Genomic DNA, 26,507 nt, shown 5'->3' on the forward strand with positions numbered 1-26,507 from the left:
ACTGAATGGATCCCTAGCCAAATTCTACCAAATGTACAAAAAATCCTTACTACCAATCTTTCTGAAACTATTCCAAAAAATTAAAGGTGAGAGAATTCTAATTCATTCAACAAGGCCAGCATCACCCTGATGCCAAAAATCAGACAAGGATATGAGGAAAAAGAAAACAGGCCAATATCCCTGATGAATATAGATGGCAAAAATCCTCAACAAAATAATAGGAAATCAAATCCACAGCACAACAAAAAGATAATACACCACAATCAAGTGGGATTTATCCCAGGGATGCAAGGATTGCTCAATATATGTAAATCAATAAACACGACGCATTGACAAAAAATGAAGGACAAAAACCATATGATTTTCTTAATAGATGCAGAAAAAGCATTTGATAAAATTCAACAATTCATGATGAAAACTCAAACTGGACATAGAAGGAACATACCTCAAAACAATAAAGGCCACCTATGACAAACACACAGCTAACATCATACCCAATTGGCAAAAGTTGAAAGCCTTTACTAAGTAAGTGGCTGGAAAAAGGCAGAAATGACCACTTTTATCCTCTTTTTCAACTTAATACTGGAAGTGTTCCCTGAGCAATCAGGAAAGAGAAAAGGCATCCAAATTGGCAAAGAAGAAGTCAAATTGTTTCCTTCTTTGCTGATGGGATGATCTTATAGCTAGACAAACCCAGAGACTCCATGAAAAAAACTCTTAGATCGACAAATGAATTCAGTAAAGTTGCAGGACACAAAACTAGGACACAAAAATCAGTAGCATTTCTATACACTAATAATCATGTAGCTGAGAAAGAAATCCCATTTACAATAGATAACCCTCCCTTCCAACAAAAAACCCTAGGAATAAATTTAACCAAGGAGGTAAAAGATCTCTACAAGGAAAAGAACAAAACATTGATGAAAGAAACTAAAGGCAACACAAATAGAAAAACATCCCATGCTCATGGATTGGAAAAATTAATATTAAAATGACTACATTGGCCAAGGCAATCTATAGATTCAACACAATTCCTATCAAAATACTAATTTATTTTTTTACAGAATTAGAAAAATCCTAACATGCACATGAAACCCAAAGAGCCTAAATAGCCAAAGCAATCCTGAGCAAAAAGAACAAAACTGGAAGCATCATGTTACCTAACTTCAAAATGCATTTACAAGTAACCAAAACAGTATGGTACTGGTAAAAAAATATATATGTGTGTGTATAATACATACACACACACACACTAGTGGACCAGAATAGAGAACCCAGCAATAAAGCCGCATATTTACAGTCAACTGTTCTTTGACAAAGCTGACAAGAACTTACGGTAGAAAAAGGACACCTTCTTCAATAAATGGTGCTGGGAAAATTGTACAGCCACATGCAGAAGAATGAAACTAGACCCGATCTCTCATCGTATACAAAAATCAAATCAAGATGGATTAAAGACGTAAATGTAAGACCTAAAACTATGAAAATAATAGAAAGAAAACCTAGAGAAAACATTCCTGGACATTGGTCAAGGCAAAGAATTTGACTAAGACTTCAAAAGCATAGCCAACAAAGACAAAAATAGCCAGATGAGACTATATTAAACTAAAAAGCTTCTGCACAGCAAAGGAAACAATCAACAGAGTGAGAGAACAACTTGTTGAATGAGAGAAAATGTTTGCAAACTGTTCATCTGACAGGGGACTGATGTCCAGAATATAGAAGGAACTCAACAGGAAAAAAGCACAAATCTTTTTAAAAAGTAGGCAAAGTAAGTGAAAAGACATTTCTCAGAAGAAGATATACAAATGGCAAACAGGTTTATAATCAGTAATCAGAATGATACAGTCTATCTGATATAGATTATTACTGATTATTTGCCATTTGGCAAACAGGCTTATCAGTAATAATCAGTGATGTATATCAGTAATAATCAGAGAAATGTAAGTTATAGCCACAGTGAGATATCATCTTATTGCCATTCAGAGTAGCTATTATTGAAACAAAACAAAACAAATACTGTTGGCAAGGATGCAGAGAAAAGGGAACTCTTTTTTTTTTTTTTTTTTTTTTTTTTTTTTTTTTGTGACGGAATCTCCTTCTGTTGTCCAGGCTGGAGTGCAGTGGCGGGATCTCGGCTCACTGCAAGCTCCGCCTCCGGGTTCACGCCATTCACCTGCCTCAGCTTCCCGAGTAGCTGGGACTACAGGCGCCCGCCACCACGCCCGGCTAATTTTGTTTTGTATTTTAGTAGATATGGGTTTTCACTGTGTGAGCCAGGATAGTCTCTATCTCCTGACCTCGTGATCCGCCTGCCTCGGCCTCCCAAAGTGCTGGGATTACAGCCATGAGCCACCGCGCCCGGCCAAGGGAACTCTTTTTACGTTGTTTGTGGGAATGTAAATTGTACAGCCACTATAGAAGACAGTATGGAAATTTCTTAAACTAAAAATAGAACTGTCATTCAATCCAACAATCCTCCTACGACCTAAAAGGAAAGACGTCAGTACATCAAAGGGATCTCTGCACTGCATATTTATGGCAGCACTATTCACAATAGTAAAGACATGGAATAATGTGTATGTCCATCAGTGGATGAATAGATAAAGAAAATGTGGTATACACATGATGGAGCAGCCACAGAAAAGAACGAAATCTTATGACTTGCAGCAACGTAGATGGCACTGAGGGGTCATTAAGTGAAATAAGCCAGGCACAAGACAAATATCACGTGTTATATGTGGGTTATATGTGGGAGCTAAAAAATTTGATCACACGGAGGTAGAGAGTGGAAAGACAGATAATAGAGCCTGGGAAGGGTGATTGCAGGGAGAGAGAATGAAGAGAACTGGCTTAAAGTATACAAATATATAGTAAGATAGAATGAAGTCAATATTTGGCCATGCGCAGTGGTGTACACCTGTAATCCCAGCACTTTGGGAGGCCGAGGTGGGTGGGTCACCTGAGGTCAGGAGTTTGAGACCAGTCTGGCCAACATGGCGAAACCCTGACTCTACTAAAAATCAAAAAATTAGCCAGGTGTGGTGGCATGCGCCTGTAGTCCCAGCTACTCGGGAGGCTGAGGTGGGAGAATCACTTGAACCCAGGAGGTAGAGGTTGCAGTGACCTGAGATTGTGCCACTGTACTCCAGCCTGGGTGACAGAGTAAGACTCCATCTCAGAAAAAAAAAAAAAAAAAAAATAGAATAGGGTGACTATGCTTAAGAAAAATGTACTTGGGTGATGGATACCCTAAAATACACTGACTTGATCACTATGCATTATATATGTAACAAACTTTCTCACATACCTCATACATTTGTATCAAAAAAAATTCATTAGAGAGTAAAATGCCAAATTGAGGACATTAACTCCTTTTGAAACAGCATAAAAAGAAGCCCTTCCAAAAAAAAAAAAAAAAAAAAAAACCGTATTTATTGAGTATATAGGTGAGGGAAAGTGTGGCTCTTTTAAAGAGTAAATAAATGTTGGATGGGAAAACCAAGGAAGTTTGTGAGAAATTAGCTGGTTAGAGAGAATTTAGGCAGGTGGTAGCCTCTAATATACGGGAACAAAAGTATCTTTGTTCTTTGAAACAGAATTCTCCTAGTAAAACCAAAATAACATAAATGAGTTAATTCTCTTCTAAGCATCTTTTGTGAACAGTTTCTCATTCTTTCAACAACTTTGAGTGTATTGACGGTGTTGGGGGGTGGTAGGAAGAAAGTCCCTGACTCCTTACTGATAAGTTTGGTGATTTAAGTTAATAAGCAAGTGTCTTCATGAAACAAGCACTCCCCTCAAATCAATTAAGGGAAGAAAAGATGCTTCCCTAGAACCCCCCCCCCCTTTTTTTTTGATACTTGCCTCCAGATGGCCTTTAAACCAACAAAATCAATCTAAAATTCTCCACACTCTAAGGATTAGGTCCCTTGTTGAAAAACGACTTTTCTCACTAAGTCTGGCTCTTACACAGCTGATGAGTGCTGGGCAGTGGAATCAAGCAGGACTCAAAGATAAGCTGGAAGTGGAAGGATTTTTACTATAAACCAGCTGAAAAAAGTGAGGAAGAAATGGGTAGTACTGTGTGACAGGGCAGCTCTGTGTGCCTCCAAGAAAAGGTTTGTCCTTGGCATGTCTTTCCAGGAGAGGCAAGGGGCCAATAAAGCTTTGTGAATGCTGGCTCATCTGTCATTTCCAGCTGTTTCCCCTGTTCAAGTCCACCTGCAGGCTCAGAAGCAGCAAGCCTTCCCACACCTTCATTTATAGTGTGCTAGCATCACCAGCCTCCACTAGTAGAGATCCTAGCAGAATGGGACTCTAGCCGCAAAGGCTTGTGGAGTCTTAAATTCTCCCTGCCCTGGGCAGTGGAGACTCACAAATGTGGAGTAGGAGGTTCCCAAGGTTCAGCCAGATGATGCATGGTGAAATGAAGGTTGACAATGTACTCAGAGGGTTGAAATTAAAACGAAAGCCAAGTCATTAGATCACTATGTTTTAACAGAGATGTTGTGGCTTCTCCTAATATCCTGGCTTGCAGAGTCCTGGAGGAATCTCCCAGTCAATAAGCTCAGAGGTTACTAAATGGTAGTCATTTCCTGGATTGCACTATTTGAATCAGATTTGGCCCAGACTGAACAGAAAGAAATGTGAGAAAGGGAATTCCTTTACTTCATGCATGATGAAAATGATTTCTCTGCCAATTTGGGAAGGATGGAGGGCTGGAAGATTCCCACAACTATTGTTTAGCATCTTGTGGTTCTAGTAAGTGTTTCAGCTGGAGTGCACTGATATTATGTATGGGATGATTCACATGGCAGAGAATGGGTAGAGATGAGGATGATTTAGCCTCAAGCTTCTTGAAGCCAAGTGGGACTAGATGAGGACAAGGGTATTTGTCTGATACCTTCCAGGCCACCTCTCCTCATTCTTCCAGCCTGCCGCTCTGCCTTTCTGACATACAGGAAGAAGTATCTTCCTGTAAGAAGTAGGCAAGAAGTGGAAGATGAGAGTCTGAAAACAGAGTTGGCCTTAGATCTAAGCAATATGAATTCAACTTTAGTGTACTTGCTATCACTGAAACCCTTCCCAGAACACTGGAGGGGACTTCCCAATCTAAGATTAGAGGTGCTTTACTCTATATCTGTTTTATACTGTCTACACATGCAAAGTGAATACACTAAAAAGTTAGTTGGAAGAAAAAGTGAGTGAATATCTACACCATTTAACCAGAGAAATACTTTGGCCTTAATTATTTGGGTATTATCTTAGATACAGTTTAACATAAGACTAACTATCTTAAAAGTGTCTTTAAAAATTTTTTACTCCCTTTTCTTCATTGAGGTGGCAGTCATTCAAGCACTAAAAATACTTCAGCAAGACAACACTTAGAGTGCATTAAATAAATATAAATTTTATTAAAAACACTCACATAGCATTGTCAGGAATGATATAATAATAAACAGCTTTCAAATAACCTGCATTCATAACATTACAATACTTACAGTATTTATAACCATCCTCAGATCTTATAAACAAACATCTCATGAAAATGAAATGAAACTAGTTTTAAAAAAAGCATAGAAAAATGCACACAGAAGTTCATTATCTTAGTGTCAAACTGCGAAAGTTTCCTACACAAGTTAACCACTAGCTTTAGAAGTGAACTGTACATCACTGTGCGTCAATCAAGATGAAAAATTCATTCAAGTAAAGTTGACACCACTCAGAAGCATTTTCAAGTATGGCTATATAGTCAACCTGATATTCCTATATTAGCAAATTGTAGATCTGCTTTCCATTCATTCTAACTGAGGCAGGTTTTATATTTACAATTATAGATCTGATATTTACAATATGCCACTCAGTTTCTTCTCTTCCTTATGTAACCTCTCCCCAACCCCCCAAACTATACTTCCTGTTCATGTTGGCCAGCAGTTTAACAAATGACAGTAGGTGATACAGAAATCAAATATTAAGAATGGCTGATCAAAATCACATGTAGTAACCAAATGTTTGGGGCTAGGTATTATGGTATACAAAAAACATTAAAATCGTGGTTTGTAAGCAAAGCAAACATTTTTGGAAATGTTTGCAAATTGGACACAACCACAAATTCAATATATTTTTTAAAGAGACAAAAGCCAGCTTACAAAGATTTGACCAATAAAACCCAAATGCCTCCTCTGATTAATAATTTATTTTAAATACTAGTAAGCAAAAATGTATTTAGGCCAAAATGTAATTGTACAATCTATTGCACAGCATGCCTGTTTAAGGGAAGTCCTCATGGAGTATGTACCTTCAGTGATTACAGGATCAAAAAAACTTAGAGAGTTAAAAGTCGCTGGCCAACAGTCACTTGCCAAACTCCTGCCTTACAATTTTTCCCTTTATCAACTCAGTGCATTCTATTTTCATTGTAATATGTTTTTTTCCTGCTTGAAACAGTCAAAAGATTCCTCAAACTTTTAAAATGCTTTTCTTGACAATAAAAAGAGCCAACAGATTTACAAAATTAGTTTTAGTTACATCAGTACATGTACAAGTAAAATAGAAGGGATTCAAAATAAAAGGGTTAAATCCCTGACAAAGAATATATTTATTAACCTACAACAATTTTACATAAACACAGGTGACATGTTGGCATAAGGAGAACATGAGCTGAAATATCCCTGAATTTTTAGAACAAAAAGGTTGAAGTTCAAGTTATACTTGCTAAGAAATCAAGTATTTAAAAAAGGTATGCTTTTTTTTTTTTAATAATAAAAAAAAGGACTTGGAAAAAAATGATGGTACACAATGCTTTCACTCTCAGTTCAATATCCTATTGCCAAACTAGTGTTGAGGTATATGACAAGTAGGAACATCACTCAAACATTTAATGAATTCTTAGCTCACATTATGATATATTTGTAGCAGGCTGAGTAGCACCATCATGATGTGAATTCTGCTTCAAACTCATATATATATGTATATATATAATTTTTTTTTACAGTACTAAAATACTAAAGCATTGCGTTAAAAAAGTTTTGTTTACAATTTAATTTACTATACAACTCTTTCACTTCTTTATACAAATTAACGATTTAAAACCACCACAGCAAACCAGCTGCCTGTTTTTGTTTCTTTTTAACTGACAGATTCACATGGAACTAACCCTGTTTATTTATCTTATGCAGGCATCAGTCTGCTCAATCCTCTTGTTAAAGAGGACACTTAAGCTAAGAAATGACAACATCACAATGTACATAATCATCGACACAAAGGCAGACTGCCATTAAGTTCTCTGAAGAGCATATGATCCATAAAATAGCATAGGCTTCAGTGAACTAGCTTTGTTGAGTCTGTAGCATGCGGCTAATTATTACCTGCAGTTAATAGAAAATTCTTAAAACTGTACATTTTTGAGTAATGAACTTGTCATACAATTTTGTATAAAACTGTTTTACAGTATAGCATGTGAGATGAGCACCAGAAAACATGTTTTGTGGACTAACGTATTCCCTTGAATCCAGTAAGCCCCATGGTGGATTTAACTGGCTGTGTTAAAAATGGACACAATTGCTCATCAGCAGATGCATGGCTAAAAGCAAAAATATTTTAAAAGCTTTCCTTGTTTCCTTAAAAAAATCAACTTTGCATTCTAAAATGAAAGTAAACTTGTTTTTTAAACGTCTCAGTACCTTAGCATTGTTCAAGTTGTCAAAGCTTAGGTAGACAAAGTGCTTCTAAAACACCATTTCAAATATTTATACATATACATGTGCGTACACATATACATGTTTGTGTATATATGTACATATATACTTTTATTGTCCTACAAGGACTTCACTGGATGAGCAAAATCCAGAGGCCTTTAAAATGTCCACATTTTAAAAACTAGGCTTGTGTAAGAATAGGTAATTATGATAAAAACTTGAATGAAAAGGTACCCCTATTATTCAAGGGCACTGGAGTACACTGATAGCATCTTGATGATATAAAGGCATTAAATTTTCAGCTATTAAAGACACCATTTTCTTAGCACCATTTCTTAGAACATCCAAACAAATTCAGTGTTTTCCTGCTATTCATTTATGCTTCTGGTAGCTATTTTGATAAATAAAAGTTAATATTAAGATTACAGTAAAAACTGCATTTCAAAAAGCCATAATTCCAGTATTTCAGTACATCATATATTCAGCACCAGATGGTATTTTAAGATTCCTGTCACTGTAATACTACAGTACTTGTTTGATTTGTGTTCCATGACTATGCAGACTTGATATTATTAAAAGTGGTCACAGATGTGTAGAGTTGTAAGGGGGGTGAAATCACATTTACATATCATCTCGTCCAATAATAGAACCAGTGTTTAAAAATGTAAATTGTGGAACACTTTCTTCCCCACCTTCTTTTTGCATAGAATGCTTTGGTCTTTTCCTAGATGCCATCTGTGACCACTTGGGAGCCAGTGAAAATTAAGTGCTGTGGTAAGATAACCTCGTTTGTTGCTGGTGAGCTGAGGTTTTTCCTACCACATTTGTCATGAATACTGTGACCTTTCCCCACTGCCCATGTCACGAGAACTATACTACTGACAGGTTGGTTGTGGTCTTTTCAAGTGAGGTAACCAACAAAAGGGGGTGATATCATATATATCTGTTGTAAGGCCCTGTGACCCGAGTGTAGGCATATGGAGATGTAGTTACTGTGGAGTCTGTGGTCACGGACATGGTCCTTTCGGCAAGGGACTTGATGAAACGCAGGTAAGTGGGCTCTGAAGGTTCATGTGGCTCAGCAGGCTCCCGTTTCACTTTTTTGCCATGGGATTTCTGAGGCACATAGTCTGGGCCATACTTTTCACACTCTTCCTCCTTCTCACGGGCTTTTTCAGCCATTTTGGCTTCCCAAAGAGCCAAGCCATGTTTTGGCTCATTCATGCTCTTATGCTGGTAAAAGACGAGGGAGATCCTGGTGGGGTGATTCCTATTGGGATTCTTTAAAGGGGTTGTAGCATGCAGCTCACGCTTTGCACACTCAATGAGAATTGACCCATGAGTTGGAGCCACGGCCACTCCCCCAATGTCAGGATCCAGAAAGCTCTGCTCACTGTCTGACCAGACCTCATCGTCCTCTGCACCAGAAGCCACACCCTGGACTGGTGCCAATGGCTGCTTTTCCTGACCATTAGCATCACTTAATTTGTGTAAGCCTCCTTGGACACAAGCAGTTCTATCATGGTTAAGAGCTGGAAGCATGTTTGATAACCCATTAGCTGTATGGGAAAGCATGTCATTCTCCATGTTTTGGAGATGCAGGGCATGAAGAGAGCTGTTGAACACGCCCGGAGCTGCACTGTAGTTATGGATTATGTGAGAAGGTGAATGATGTTCACCATTTTTATAGTCCATGTTTGGATTGCTCAAATTGGGTGGTAATCTAGAGGTGGCTCCAATGAAGGGGCCATCCATCTCATGAGTGGGATAAGGAGGCAATTTCCCTACATGATGTACATTTGGTCTAATGGTACAACTGTTGAAACCATCTCCCTGCATATTTTGGTTTCCATAACCTAAGTATTTAGATGTAAAACTCTGGCTATTTCCAAACTTTGGCTGGTAAAGTGTATGGATGGGTGGTAGATTTAGCTTAGACAGAGGGTCTTGGCTTGGATACCTATAAAGATCCATGGGCTGAGACTGGGGAGAATAGGAACCCAGATATGGGGAGCAGTTGTCCACTGATAGGTTTCCATTGCATTGATATGATGGATATTGGTTATTCTGATTCAAAAGCCCAGGGTAAGGGTTCATGGGATTAGAAGAATTCAAATATGAACCTGCAGCTTGAGATGAGGTGGAATAGAAGTTCATAGGGCTGGTGCTTCCATAGATATCTGAAGTGTGTGAAGAGTTTGGATAAGGACTAACTGGATTGGGCCGTCTCATGTATGGATTGGTGGATCCAGAAGCAGAATAACAGTTGACAGACTCTGTCTGAGGGTGATGTGGCTGCTGCTGCTGGGGTCTCTGCTGCTGTTGGGGCTGTGGTGGCTGCTTCTGTAGAGGCTGGGGCTGCTGGGACTGCTGCATGACTGGTCCTGAAAGTCGCAAAAGTTCTGTGGACAGGGTAAGAGAGGACAGAAACATATCTTTGATGTTGATGATTATTTATGAAGTCTACTGAGGATACTTAAATGTATGTAAGAAACTCCACTAGGAATATACAACACCCATTAAGCAAAGGTAAGAGCAAAGTCAGGGTTCTGCTCATTATCCAGCACAATTTTTTGTCTAAGGCATTAAAAATGGAGAACTTAGTGGAAAAAAAAAATGTAATAAACATCCAAAGTCATTCCATTGAGAGCAACACGTTCTTTGGAACTTCTGAACATGCCTCTGCTTGAAGTGCCCTCCTTTTTCCTCCCTCTCTTCCTACCCTTCCTTGGTGTAGTCATCCCTTCCTCAAGGGACCACTGTGACCTCATCTTCTAGTGCTTTTGTAATACTCAACTGCAAAGATAGATCTGATAACGCAATACTCACAATGTATTATAGGTATGTTTTTAGCCCTCTCTTCACCCCCACTGGTAAGTAAATTCCTAAATGGGAGGGACAATGTTTTATTTTACTTCTTCATTGCCTGGCATGCAATGGAATTTGCTACATAATTAAAATAATATTTATTATGTAAGATTCAGGAATGTTGTGAAAAAAAGAACGACACGCATTTAAACACAAAAAGCATCTTATATAATCAACAAATGCTACTTTATGAGCAGGCTTTCCAGAAAGGAAGTTAACACAGTTGTAGATAACACTTTAAAGAAACTTTCAGCTTTGTAAATGAAACTTATAAAAGTCATATTTCTGTTTTGACCTCAGCTTAAAAAGTCATATGAGTTAAGAACAAATAGACGAAACTGCAATGGCAGTTCTGAGAATAGAAGTGATTATTACCTGCAGAAGCCAGTTAAAAGGGAGCAGAGACAAGGTTCTATCTGATTATATTTCACAGCTAACCTAAATGAACAGTATTAGAGAAGTCAATGAATCAATAAACACTTATCAAGCATCTTTAGCATATTGTTCTAAATTATTTAACTTAGTTCCTCTGAGCTTGGAAATTAGTTCCTCTGAGCTTGGAAATGAATCAGTAGAGAAATTTACATCATGAAGCAGCAAAGATGGCTAGTTCTAAGCAAACTGGTTTGCTTGTGTTAATGGCCAGGCCAATACCATCTCCAAATTTTGGATTTTTTTTTCTTTTTACAAACTGCAGGCATAAAGCAAGAGGTATTCATGAATAATGTTCTATTGTTATTACTACACCTGTAATCTATTTCGATGGGTAAAAGTTTTATAGGATATCTACATGTAGAACCCCTCCTAAACCACAGACTCAACATGTCTAAGGAAAGGTGTTTTATTATCCTCTCTCTCTCAATCATATTTTCAAACTTCTTATTTCAATAAATAGTACTGTTTTAGAACCCTAAAACAGTAGGCTAAGTTTAGGTTTAAAACTTTGGAGTCATCTTTAAATTTTTCTACTCTTTCATCCCAATGTTTTGTCACCAATATACTGATTTTCATTTTCCTATTTTGAAGAGCTCATTTGCACCATTTTGCTAGATCTTTGCTACTAACCAACAAAATTCAAGGTCTTGTTACCTCAGTCCTGGTTTACTGTATCTATCTCCAGACTATTAGCTCCTCTACTAATTTGGCCTACTGCCAAATTACAATGAATTTCATCATATCACTTACCTGTTAAAAAATGTTGCTGTTTATTATAGAATAAAATCCAAACTTTTCCATGTTTTCCATGTTGATGGTGCAATATCTCATTACCATCTCTGAGAACAAAGCCTGGCCCTTGCTACTTTAGAGAAGACTCTGGCACAGAACTAAGACCATGACTGATGTTAACTTTCCAAAATTAACAATGTTCATTTTACAATGAGAGCACATGGACACATGGTAGGCGGGTGGGGACAACACACACTGGGGCCTGTTGGTAGGGATGCATCAGGAAGATGCTGGGCTTAATACCTAATGGTATTGGGTTGATCTGTGCAGCAAATCACCATGGCACATGTTTACTTATGTAACAAACCTGCACATCCTTCATGTGTATCCCAGAACTTACAAGTTGATGGGGGCAAAACCAAAATAATGTTCATTTTTAATATACCACACAAGACATTTATCTATAAATGCTTTACATTCAATTTACCTGCCAACTGTTTAGCCTGGCTTGCATTTTCAGTTTGTTTTGCACGTGATGGGGCTGACTTTTCCTTTTCATTTTTATTTGAGCTGTTCTCCAGGGAGGAAAGCTTTTCAGCTGCAGCTTTCTTGGCTTCTAGTTTCCTTTGTCGGCAAGTCTTGACCGGCTCTGCTAACATCCTGACTTTTCGCCGAAAGGAACTCAATACCTGAATGGCACCACTCCGCTTTTTCTCCTCCTGAGCTTCCACACTCCCAAACTCATCCACATCAGAGACTTTGTATAAAGGCAGAACGTGAAGCTGCTCATCCTCAGGTTTTCCTCCAAATTCTCGATTGTCTTCTCTAGTGAGAGTGCATACCTGGTAGGGAAGTAAGACGTGACAGCCTCAGCTACAGGTCCCAAAGAAAATGTGCGTGTGTGTATCTTTCTCCTCTCGGTATCCAGATTTGTGTTGGTGGCCTAGTTGATCCAGATCAGTGACATGTATATTACCATAAAACCATTCTACCTGTTATTAATGAAAATAGTATCAAAATGGTACAGGGAGATAAGAGGAATTGACATTGCCCACCCACCCTTTCTCTGAGTCTATCAGGAACAGGTTACCTGTGGTGACCCTTGTTCTTCACATATGTTTCTGTCTATGGGAAGAAGCAACACTCCCCCAAAATGAAGCACTCTCTTGCTTTTCACACTTCAAAAATAGATGTACTAGATGTGAAGCCTCTTCAAAAAGAGGCTAAAAGTTTTTTTCTACGAAATGACTTCCTCTGTTTTTGGTAGTATCACATTTGCCTCATCTCATACTTCTGAACACAAATTTAATGGCTTTCCACATACCTGACACCTAACTCTATGTTTAAGAAATTTCCATAAGATAACTGAAGTAAAAATATAAAAAATGAAAAGGTAAAGATTTGGCTGATATAGGTAATATGCAACCTAATACTATTTTCACTATCTCCTCCTTTGTACTCTGTCAAACCTTTCTCTTCATTTCTTTTCTGAAATATGACCACATATAAGTGGGTACTCTGAAAAGGGTATGGGGTGGAGGGAGGAAAGCTACCTCTGTTGCTTTGATAATTAAATGGTACTTTTTTCTTTGGTTACCACAATTACATTAGCTTTGGTAAAAGATTATTTGTGGTTTTAAAACACTAGCTTTTTAGTATTTAGTGTTTTTGATCAATGGAAACAATGTGATCTAATATAAAATTAGAAGATATTCTTGAGAGAAATGTGATCATAATGGACTGACTTTAGAAATGTGATCATAATGGACTGACTTCAGAAATAACTTTAACATGAGATGGCATTAATGACTCTCACTTCCTGCCCAGAAAAGTCTTCAAAGTCATGTCTCTGAGCACCTTGTTACTTTTCCCATACATATTTAACCCTATTCAGTTCTTATCTAGTGCTCCTTTCCATTTCACTTCACAGAACCCATGCTCTATCAGAGGCAAAATCTTCTTGATTCTAAACATCCTTATCATCATCTTACTCTCTGTCACCTTGCTGGAATGAAACATGGTTATATTAGGATGCACTATAGCTCCAGTTATCATTTACTACTTCTGCTTTTCAGAAACTAGCATAGCCTCCTAATAATGAGCAGGTGCTGAGCACATGATTAGTGATTATTTTAGATGCTGGGGTGGTTGGTAGGCCTTGTGTTTGTTCTCCTGGATCAGAAGTTAGCAAACCAGAACCTATGGCTAATGTGCCTCACAGCTTGTGTTTGTGTGGCCACTAAACCAAGAATGGTTTTTACATTTTCAAGGAGTTTTTAAAAAAACAAAACCACCAAACAATGTGACGGAAATCCTATGTGGCCTGCAATGCCTAAAATATTTATTATCTTGCCCTTTATAGAGAAGAGTTCTCCAATCTCTGATCCAGACCATTAAATGAATACCTTCTCTGCTTCTCAACAAAAACTTCACATCAGCTTCTTCAAATTACTTCAGCTATCATCTAATACCTCCCTGAATGCTTTTCTGCCCTAGAATATGACTTTAATTCCTGATACCTATTTCCATATTCTCACTGGCCATCTTCCTCAACTACACCTACATCCATGTTGATGATTCATTAGGTTGACTGATTTATAGGTTTTTCAACAGAACATTTTGTTCTTTATCTCTACAAATATGTTGGTGTATGTTCTTTCTATAAATAATATATATAAATTATATATATAAATTATATATTTAATTATATAATTTATATATAAATGTTTAATTATATGATTTATACATAAATATGTATATAATTATATAAATATATAATTATATAATTTAAATATAAAAATCCATTTTACCCATTGTAATATGTAGTCAGGCTCTTTTGCACTGTGAATCTTTTACAGTAGGTTACCATAGTTACTGGGTCAATGATGATGTGTTTCTCATTGATGCTTCTTGCTCTGTAAGGTGAATGGGTACCTTGGCTTGTTTATGGTGTTTTGTTTAACTGATTATAACCTACCAGGTAACTGGCACTGAATTTTGAGATTTTCCTGGCAGTTAACTGTAACTGGCAATGCATAGTCACTGGTTTAGGTTAACACCAAGGATTTCCGTGATTCTCACGTGCTTGTCAACACAATTGACAGGACACCAATGTGCCAACCTATCATGAGAGTGTTAGTTATGCCAAAGCAGGTCACTTTGCAACAGAATTCATTCATGAAAATATTGTTGTCCAGTGAAACCTGCAGACAACATATTCTAACCAAATGCTACTAAATTCCAGTGTTCTGCTCCTCAACATGAGATGCTGCTGATATGGTCTGACTTTGTCCCCACCTAAATCTCATCTTGAATTGTAGCTCCCAAACTTCCCACGTTTTGGGAAGGACCCAGTGGGAGGTAATTGAATTATGGGGGTGGGTCTTTCCCATTCTGTTCTCGTGAGAGTAAGTCTCTCAAGATCTGATGATTTTATAAAGGGGAGTTCCCCTGCACATGTTCTCTTGCCTGCCGCCATGTAAGGCGTGCCTTTGCTCCTCATTTGCCTTCAGCTATGATTGTGAGGCCTTCACAGCCATGTGGAACTGTGAGTCAATTAAATCTTTTTACTTTATAAATTACCCAGTCTCGTGCATGTGTTTATGAGCAGTGTGAGAACAGACTCATACAGCTGCTAAGCTGTCCTCAGCCCCACTTACCAATGTACTGCCATTCTGCATGTTGTGCAAGTCTCTATGGGCATGAGCACAGAAATCCAAACATGCAGTGACCCCTGAGAATGGACGGCCTTCCTTCAGACCCAGACGGCACTCTGGTGCTCTGTGTTCATATTCAATCTGAAAAATAAAAGTGTGAGTGAATGGGAAAGTAGTTAGTTTTACCCTTAGACCAAAAACTCACTAGTATTTAGACCATTTAGAACTTTAAAAAATGTTTTGAACTTTATATCCAGAAACAAAATGGAATGACACAAAACAAAGCAAATATCTTGACATGGTAAAGTTTTTATTTTACAGTGTTATTGAGGCCATAATTGACATACACTAAATAGCATATATTTAAAGTGTGCTATTTGAGTTTCGATATATATTTGTCACAACCAAAATAAAGTACATATTCATCACTCTTAAAAATTTTATCATGCCCCTTTGTAATTCATGCTTCCTGCTTTGTTCCCAGACAACTACTAATCTATCACTATAGATTTTCATTTTCTAGAATTTCATATAAATGGGTTTATTTGGAGTTAATTTTTACAAATGGTATGAAATTAAGGGTCAAGATGATCTTTTTTCCTTTATGGCTTTCCAAATGTTCAGATACCACTGGATAAAATGGTTTTCCCTTCCCACCTGAATCATCTTTGTTAAAAATCAATTGACCATATATGTTGGGTCTACTTAAGGATTCTCTATTGATCCACTTGTGTATAATCATGTGTATGTAGGTATGTCAATATCAAACTTTTTAAAAATTTTATTGCTTGATTGATTGAGACAGAGTCTCACTCTGTCATCCAGGCTGGAGTGCAGTGGTGTGATCTGGGCTCACTGCAACCTCTGCCTCGCAACCTCCGCCTCCCGGATTCAAGCAATTCTCAGGCCTCAACCTCCCAAGCAGCTGGGACTATAAGCACACACCAACATGCCCTGCTAATTTTTTGTATTTTTACTAGAGATAGGATTTTGCCATTTTGGCCAGGCTGGTCTCAAACTCCTGGCCTCAAGTGATCCACCCGCCTCAGCCTTCAAAAGTGCTAGAATTACAGGCGTGAGTCACTGCACCAGGGCAATATCAAACTGTCTTGACAGACAGTAGCAAGTATAGATTTTAGTAAATCTGAAAACCATGCAATATATAGTCTCAAATTCTGCTCTTCTTTTAAAATATTGTTTGACTATTCCGAGTCCTTTGCATTTCCAAGTATATATATTTTAGAGCCATGTCCAATTCTTTCAAAAAACCTGCTGAGGTTTTGAAACATCATATATTGAACATATTGATTAGTTTGGAAAGAACTGACATCTTAATAAGTATTTTGATCCATGAACATAGTGTATCTCTCCAGTTACTGAAGTTTTCCATAATTTAGCTCAGCAATGTTTTAGTTTCCAGTATATAATCTTATACATTTTTGTCAAATTTATGTATAAGAATTTTATACTTTTAATGCTATTTTAATCATTTATTTTGATTTATTTATTGCTAGTATATAAAAATACATTTGAATTTTGTATTTTACAACTTTGCTAAATTCATATATTAAATTCATTTTCTGGTAGTTTTTTGAGACTTCTTCTGTAGACAAACATGTCATCTGCAAATAAGTACAGTTTTATTTTTACCTACACAATCTTGACTGCTTTTTTTCTTGCCTTACTGTACTTTCTAAAATTTACAGTTTGATGTTGAATAGAAGTGGTTTGTTAAAAATGGACATTGTTGTCTTGTTCTTTACCTTAGGGGTAAAGTATGTCTTTCACCACTAAGTATAACGTTAGCTTTTGGCTTTTCATTTATGTATTAAATAGGTTGAGAAAGTTTCCTTTTATGAATGTTGAATATTATCAAGTGGTTTTTCTGCACCTACTACAATAATCATATTTTTTCCTGTTATGTCTTTTTAACATCATTTTTTTGTGTTAAAAATATCTTTTTAATTTAATTGTATCTTTTATTTAAAGTGGTTTTCTAGGTTTTTGTTTTTTCAGTATCACAAGCTCTGCCTTTAAGTGGGGGTGTTAAAACCATTTGCATTTAATGTGGTTGTTGATATAGTTGGGTTTATATAAACCATCTTGCTATTTATTTTTATATTTATCTTTTTTTGGTCCTATATATTTTTAAAAACATTTTTGGATTGATTTCATTTTTCTGTCTTAACTGGCTGATTAGCTATATACTTTTCTTTTTTTTTTTTAAGTGGTTTAAGGTATACAGTGTACTCTAACTTCTCACAGTTTACAGCCAAGTAATATACCTGGTCCATATATAGTATAAGTACTTTACAAGTATACTTTCAATTCCTCAGCCTCTGTGCTACGTCTACATGTTATAAACCTCATAATACATTAATATATTTTTAAGATAGCAAGTTACCATTTTTTAAAAAGTCTTTTAACCATGTTTACTATTTTTGATACTTTTCATTTCATTATGTTGATCTAGATTTCTATCTGGTATCATGTTCTTTCTTCCTGAAGGATTTTGTTTAACACTTTTAAAGTGCTAGTTTGCTGGTGGTGAATTCTTTCAGCTTTTGTATGTCTGAAAAAAAATTCTTTATTTTGCTGTCTTTTTTGAGAGTTGTTTTCATTGGTTATATATTTCTGGGTTGATAGTCTTTTCTCTTTTAGCATGTTAAAGGTGTTTCTCCTACATCTTCTCTCCTGCCTTTTTCTGAATGAAGTCTCCTGACTTATTTTTTCCCACCAAGTATAACATGTCCTTTTTTTCTCCATTTGCCTTTCTGATTTTCTCTTTATCAGAGATTGTAAGCAAGTTGATTATAAATTTTTAATAGTCTTTTTGTATGTCTTTGTTTTTAAATCTGGGGTTTGCTGAGCTGCTGAGATCCATGGGTTCACAGTTTTGAACAAATTTGAAAAAAATTTGGCCATTGTTTCTTTAAATATTTTTCTGTCTCCCACCTCCTTCTGGTAACCCAATTACACATATATTAGTGTAACAATATTGGCTAATAGGTCTTTTATATATTCATTTTTTCAGTTTTGTTTTTCTTTATAGCGAAATATTTCTATTACTATGTCTTCAAGTTCCTTAATATGTTAATTCCACCTAGTGTATTTTTAATCTAGATATATATTTTTCACTTCTAGAAGGTCATTATAGGGTATTTTAATATCTTCCAATCTTGCCTTATCACTCTCATGCTTTCCTCTAGCATTTTTAGCATATGAAATATGATAGCCATTTTAATGAACTTATCTATATATTGTATCACATATGTCAGTTCTGGGACTATTTTTATTGATTGTTTTCTCCCTGCTCCCCAGTAAAGGTTATATTTTCTTTTTTCTTTGTATGTCTTGTATTTTTTGATGTAATACTACACTATAAATTTTACCTTGTTGATAGATTTTTTTTTTTTAATTTTTGTACTGGGATGCAGTTCAATTACTTAGAATCAGTTTGGTCCTTCTATGTTTTGATTTTAAGCATTTTTAGATGAGGTCAGAAAGTCAAATTTACTTCTACTACTAAGGCAATACAATTATGAATAGTATTATGAAGTCTTCTCTGGCTGGCTGGTATGATCAAGAACTATTCTAGGTCCTGTGTGAGATCAAGGGATTATTCTGCCTGCTTCCTCTGATGGTTCTTTCCCTACCTAGCCTTGGAAGTTTTTTCACATGCATGTGCTGTTCAATACTCAGCTGAAGACTGGATTAGAACCCTCAGCAGGTCTCTGGAACTCTTCTCAATAACACTCTCTCCTCTCTGGTATTCTGAATTGTGAACTCTCGTCTCCTTGGCCTCTCCAAATTTTGAACTTTTTCTCCTTATAATACAGAGATAATGCTGGGGTGTGTTTGGGTTCCTACTGCCTACTCTGGGGCCTAATACTCTCTTCAGGAAGTAAACTGGGGTAATTATAGGTTCACCTTTTTACTTCCTTTCTCTCTGGTGCCACTGGTCTCTTAAACTTCTTATTCTATGTCTAAAAACCATTGTTTCATATATTTTGTCAGTTTTTTCTTAAATGTGTAAAGGCATATCTAGTCTCTGTTACTCCATCATGGCTAGAAGATGAACTTGCATTATGATAAAAGTTTGTGGTGGCTTCATATTATTTACTGTTGGATTCATATATGTATTTGTACATATATGTATTTGTCTATTTAACCTCATAAAACTGGCCAAAGGAAAGTGAAGGTACCAACTACTCTTTAACATAGATGTGTGGTTTGTGGCTGTTCAGTTCATGCTGTGGTCTAGTTAGCTTTATTCTGTTCCTTGAACAAAAACAGATACACAATCAGCTGGAAATCAGACTTATGCCATCTCCTAAAAAATACCATGCAGAGTTTTGTGAATGAATTACTGGAAATCCATCTACATGTTTGGAAGACAACTCTAAATGCATGTCTTTCTTATGGTCTAAGGTTGTGCTGTTGAGTATGGTAACCATTATCCACATGTGGCTGTTTTTGTTAATTTTTAAATTAATTTAAACTCAATTATACTAGTCATATACCAACTGTTAAATAATAACCATATGTAGCTACTGCCTATTATACTGAAGAGCATAGAGAATATTTCCATCTTCATAGAAAGCTCTCTTAGAAGCATTTGTCTAAAATGTCATCTCCATGTATGATGAATAGTATATGATTTTGAGATTCAAACCTGCTATTTCAAATCTACTGTTAAATTATAAGACAGGTATAGAAAAGACAGAGCCAAATATATGTCTACTGGATAGACATGAAGAAAGGACATTTAAGTGGAGAAAACTGAAGGTCTAATTCCATGGGACTGACAGAAGAGATGCTGTGGAGAGTCAACTAAGCTTTAACAATAAGACTTTATGAAATCAAGGAATAAAGCAAGGAAGAATATTCAGATGTGAGAAATAGAGATAATACATTCAGCTGGGGAAAGGAGGTAAAGATCAAATAATAGGTTTTATGACAGCATCTATAACATCAAATGGTCTTCCCATGTACTGTGTGGAAACATCACATGGCTATCATTTTGATCTCTAAAGCATATTAACATACATGGATGAACATTACCAATAGTACCTACCATGCAATATAAAAATATTTTATCCATTCAGAAGTACCTCATCCATTTACAACTATTAATTGACTTAATTTATCTACATATTACATCAACACATTGTTTCATATATAAATATTAAAACACGTATTGGGAATTACATCTACTCATCTTGTTATAACTTGAAAATTTTTGATGGCTTCATATTTTGGGTACTTAAGTTTTAGGAAATGTATAAAATAGTTTCATGTATGAGACAGTCCATAATAAGAATCAAGGGAGCAAAAAGAACATCAGTGCTTTGTTATTCTGCCTCTTTCCTCAAGTAAAGCCATTTGATTAATAGCACCTATTAAAAATTAATTTAATAGAAAATGGCCCAACTTTAAATCTAGCAACATAGACTCATTCACTTCCTTATTTTTATAGCTTGATTTATTTCAGAAGTTCTTGCTGAGAATTAAACTTTTACAACAGTATCGAAGCACTCCTTATACTTTGTGATACTAGCTAAACAAAATAACAGTGTTAATCCAACTATTAATAGTGTTTAAAATACTTTTCATAGATATTCATACACATTTCTAAAAACATAATTTATGACATAAAATAACTTACAATTAGACCATTGTTTAATTTGCCTCTACTGTTCCAACCACCACCACCACCAACAAAAGGTTTGTTGAGGACTGTTAAAGTCCACAGTGGAAAAGAAGAGTAGCTAAATCATTTTAGGAATGATTAGTCCCTTGTCCATGTCCGCTGTGTAAACTAATCTAATCCCACAAGAGTCTTTAATGTTATCAAGTAAATGACAGAGCACACATCCCAGAGCCCCATACCTATTGCTCCTGTATACTCTGGGTATCTTCTCATCACCTCCAGCTTTCCTCCATCCATCTATCTCCCTCTTTCACTTTTCCTACTCCATTTCTTCTGCTCCCTCCCCCAGTGCTTACTTCATTGGCTTCTCTTCCTCCACTCATGCCTAAAATGATTGATGGCTCCAGAATCCCATCATCAGCCCTTTCTCCTCTTTATAATCTCTACTTTGAAAACCTCCTTTCATTCCTATGTATTCAACTTTAAGTCCTGCCAGCATTCTTCCAACTCTCAAATCTACAGTGCTAGCCTGAATTTTTCTCCTGATTCTCCATCTAATTAACTTAGAAGCATGTCAAGCCTAGCATGTACAAAATTTTTATATCTTCTCCCCATCCCAGAACTTACTATTTCTTACCGATTTCAGATACTAGTTAATAGAACTACCTGTCCAAACTGGAAATTTGTTGGATCTCCAAATTCTCTTCTCATCCACACATCTAATTAGTCACCAAGTTCTCTAAGCTCCACCTTGGTTCGTGTACATACTTAATTCCTTTTTGCTATAACTCCTGCCATATCTTTGGGTCCTTAAAATCTCTTACCCAATGATTGCAATAGCTTTCTTCTCTCTCTAATCTTACATAGATTTAAGTTATATTTCCCTTACTTGGCTTTTAAGTAAATTTTTCAAAATATAAACTACATCACTTTACCCCTCCATTCTCAACACGCACTTGAAACAGCCCAATTGTTACCTACAGAATAAAGTTTAAAGGTCTTTATTTAGCATCTAAGGCCACTTGTGACATTACATCTAGTCTACTTTTAGGTTTTGTTTTTTTTTTTAATTTTCTTTAGAAATGTGCACATAGTTCTATTCCAGCTGGAATTGTGTAATTCTAAAACTGCTATTTTATATGTCTCTGTCTCCACTAAAGAAGGAATTCTTTTGGTTTTTGCATTTTTTTTTTTTTAGAATCTGGGTCTTCTTTGTCACCCAGGATGGAACACAGTGATGCAATCATGGCTCACTGCAGCCTCAGACTCCTGGTCTCCTGGGTAGCTGGGATTACAGGTGTAAGCCACTGCACCCAGTTAAAGATGGAATTCTATTTTTCTGACATGGAGTTTCGCTCTTATTGTCCAGGCTGGAGTGCAGTGGTGCGATATCGGCTCACTGCAATCTCTGCCTCCGAGGTCCAATCTCTGCCTCCGAGGTTCAATCTCTGCCTCAGCCTCCCGAGTAGCTGGGATTACAGGTGCCTGCCACCATGTCCAGCTAATTTTGTATTTCTAGTAGAGACAGGGTTTCTCCATGTTAGTCAGGCTGGTCTAGAACTCCTGACCTCAGGTGATCCACCTGCCTCCGCCTCCCAAAGTGTTGGGATTAAAGGTGTGAGCCACCACACCCGGCAAAGACAGAATTAAAGACAGACAGAATTAAAGACAGACAGAGATGGCACTGCTCACCTTTATGTTCCCAGTGACTAAACACAATGTTTGGCTTGTAACAGACTTTCACTTAACGCTTTTGTTGTTGGTGTTACTGAAACAGTGAAGATTTATTTTTTTGCCTTCATCATGGGCAATTTCTGACCAAATCATCTACCTGTCTTAACTAGCTATAGCTTAGAATACACATATAAAATAGAAAAAAATATTTTTGCTTGGTGTATGAAGTCAAGGTCAAATAAAAAAGGAATATCTGGCAAAATATGACACATCTGGACACAAGTATATGTACTTATAATATTAGTATATGCATAGCTTTACATGAGCATTTGTAAGTCTGTAAATTCTTATGAATACTCATTTATACTTATAGACATGCAGTAAAAATAGGTGGTTAGAACCTATAGCTTGGGCCACATAATTTTGATGTACTCTCCAGTCTGTTTACAGAAACAAAATTATTCATATGAGAACAAGATTAGTAGATAGAACAGCCTGTGACTCTTAAAAGCTCATGTCTTTACAGCTAAAAGACAAAAGAAATATACTTTTGTATGGTATAATTTTCATATACTCGAAACTGAACACTACAGTGGTTTCAACAATTAAGAGGAAAAGTTAGAATAATATTTAAAAATCATTCTTTCAAAACTATTTTTGGACATACGTAGGTCATTAGTAACAAGTAAATTGTTACAATCACTGCCAATTATTATTTAAACTTACCTGATTATTATATGCATCAGGTGCGAGTTTCTTATATGTTGGTGCCATAAGAGTGGACAGGTTTTGCAAATGAGACTCCAGTTTCTCTTCCTGTATAAAGTGAATAATTCTACATATTAAATTCTAAGTCCATTTTCTCTATATGTAAAACAGGCTATCAGTTAGATTATTCCCCTTACATTTTGAATCCAAAACACAATATACGGCGCCTTTATTACTAAATAAAGCATCTTTAAAACATGACTATCATTTAATTTTATATGTGCTGGTAAATATCTAGCTCTTTGTTTTTTTCATAAGATTGATTTTCTACTTGCATGTGGATATTTTGCATTTTATACATACAAGCCTGTGCTAGGAGTAGGGTTAGGGGAATGAAGAAGTATGGTCTTAAAGAGGTCACATTTTTTAGCTACCAAGGAAGATGAACTATTAAAAGAACTTATTTAGCTTAATTTTTCTCTTTCTACTCTTTACATTTTATGTTTATAAAGATAGTATTTAAAAAATTTGAAATGATCTCTCCACAGAGCAACTAAAATTTACTGGACACTTCAAATATGGATAAAATGCTTCAGAACTAGAATGCAGGATACACGAAAAACTGCAAAATTTACTCGAAAGGGGAAATGCTCAGTTACACCCCCACCTGCCCTGCTCATGAACAGATTTTCCAAGTAATATGCTGTTGAAGAATGGTAGGTGATCATGTTTAGCTGCTCCGTTTATACTTAACGTCTTCATTTCAGATTGATATTTCTCTAAAACAAAAGTTGGGAGACATAACCACCTAGCAGAGATGTAAATTTTAGAAGGTGAGGAGGTTTCTGAACAGAGCTCTCCCACCTAACAGAGGCAGTAAGTTACTTGGGATCCTCTGGATTTGGTTTACATGAAACCTCGTGAAAGTGATAAACATTTATTAATTGATAAAATAGTGGCAAAAAAAGGTTATCTGTAGAAAATTAACATGGCGGCATGCAAAATCAGTACTTTTCATTGTTATTAGTATTCATGTTCTTGTCTTATGAAATGATGTCTCACACATTTAAGTAATGTTTAATTATTGAAAACACCCTTTAAAAAAACTTTCAGGAGTTTTTGCACTTGCTTTATTAATTGTGACTATAATAGTAAATGAAAGCTAAATAAGGTTAACAAATTCTTCATTTAAAGGGACTCATCAATGTTATAATATCTATAGTATGGAAATATTTGAATTGTATTCAAAATTTAAAAGATAATTGTAAGTGTATAGAATGACTGAAAATGTGGTCATATCTAAATGCTAAATATATTGAGGTTTTCTAATCATTCAATTAGTACAGAGACAGTCCCTGACCTATAATGGCTTGTTTTTTTTTGTTTTTGTTTTTTTACTTTAGGGTGGGTTTATTGGGGTATTAAATGGATTTTCAATTTACAATGGATTTATGGGGATGTAGTCTCCTCATAAGTCAAGGAGTATCTATACTCTAGACTACATGCCAACCCAAAAGTTGTTAAATTTATCAATTTGCAAATTATATTTTAAGAAATACGTGTTCTAGAGACAAGACAAAAACCAATGACTTTGGTGAGAAATCAATGTCCATTTATTTCCATTACAGAGTTACATTAAAATCTAAATATGTTTTAGCTACTTAAATGCATTCATTACAGTGACTTTAAATTATTTGATTCTCGTGGCATATAAATGTGACTAAAAATGGTCTTTTCTGAGTGTAGTACTTATGTAACTTCCATAATTCAAAGTCAAAATATGAAAAAACCACCAATTCTCATTTAGTTTTAACAATGAAGTGACACCCTTTAAAACTTTGGAGTTAGCATAAAAGACCAACGAGGAAGTTTTTGTTGCTCAAATTTTATCTATTATTTTGGCATAATATGATTATTATGCCAGCTCAAAAAATAGTGTGTATCTACAGTTTGGGAAGAACTTTGATTAATAAGAGCTTACCAAGATATGTCATATTGTTCACTCCATCTATGCTAATGAATTCTCCATGAAAAATAAAGTGATTATACATCAGGAAGTAAACAAACCTCTTTTGGGTCATCCCCAAGCAGCTTAAACTTCCTTGGGATCTTGCTTCTGGCAAACTTACATCCATTGTAGTACATGCTCCATGAACAACCAAAAGAGAAGGAGGCACCACAGGTTTCTGGATCCAGTCCCTGACAGGCACAGGTTCTCCTGAGAAATCAAAAGACCAAATTCATTGCTATGGATAGCATTATATAGGCTGTGCAGCTGATATTCTGAGTGTCTATATGCAAAATGAGTTTGAAAAGAAGCCTAATCTAACTCTGTATTAAGCCGTGGCATAACCACACACAGAACTATTCCAATTGACTTTAAAACAATTTTATTGCAATATAATACACATACAGAAAAGTGCACATAATTTTACAGTTTACAAATGGAACATACCCAGGTAAGTAGAACCCACACTAATAAATAAAATATTTACTATCCCCTGGAATTTCCCCTCATTTTGCCTTCCAGTCACTGTCTGTCTCCCTAACAGTAACTTCTCTAAGAATATAGTAGTTCTGCCTATTTGTATGTGAATATTGCTTTCTTTTTTATAGATGGGGTCTTGCAATGTTGCACAGGTTGAACCTGAAATTCTAGGCTCAAGTGATCTTCTGCCTCAGCCTCCCAAATAGCTGGGACTATAGGTGTGTGCCACCATCGATGGCTTGTTTTGCCTACTTTTATACTTGATATATACATAGGTATATGGAATTATGTAAGTTATTTGCATCTGTCTTCTTTTTCCATTATGTTTGGGATATCCATCCAAATCACTGCATGTAGTTGTACTTTATTCATTTTCATTGAGTACCATATTCCATCTTATAAAAATGTGACAAGTTATTCTACCATTGATGGGCATTTGAGTGCTTCCTAGTTTAGTTTTTGGCTAAAATACAGTATTACAGCTTTATAGCCCTAGTTTGATAGATCCTAATGACAATAAACAAACATACAAGTAAGCAAAGAAAAAGAAAGATAAAACAACTTACAAAGAAAAAATATTCAGGTAACACTGT

The 26,507-nt window shown here is 36.0% G+C and overlaps 1 protein-coding gene across 5 annotated transcripts in view; it reads right to left on the reverse strand.

Moving 5' to 3' along the window:
• Nucleotides 1-5,387: 5,387 nt before the first annotated feature.
• TET2 (tet methylcytosine dioxygenase 2) overlaps nt 5,388-26,507 on the reverse strand; it is a 132,451-nt gene continuing 111,331 nt past the window's right edge. For all 5 annotated transcript variants that reach the window (XM_050791474.1, XM_050791470.1, XM_050791473.1 and 2 more), the window contains 5 exons: nt 25,494-25,644; nt 23,445-23,534; nt 15,395-15,532; nt 12,223-12,577; nt 5,388-10,102 (listed from right to left, as the gene is read on the reverse strand). In XM_050791474.1, the coding sequence (XP_050647431.1) occupies nt 8,634-10,102; nt 12,223-12,577; nt 15,395-15,532; nt 23,445-23,534; nt 25,494-25,644 (2,203 nt within the window). In that variant the 3' untranslated portion in view covers nt 5,388-8,633. The remainder of the gene's footprint in view (nt 10,103-12,222; nt 12,578-15,394; nt 15,533-23,444; nt 23,535-25,493; nt 25,645-26,507) is intronic.

This window comes from Macaca thibetana, chromosome 5, assembly GCF_024542745.1.
Source record: "Macaca thibetana thibetana isolate TM-01 chromosome 5, ASM2454274v1, whole genome shotgun sequence".
Taxonomy (NCBI): Eukaryota; Metazoa; Chordata; class Mammalia; order Primates; family Cercopithecidae; genus Macaca; species Macaca thibetana.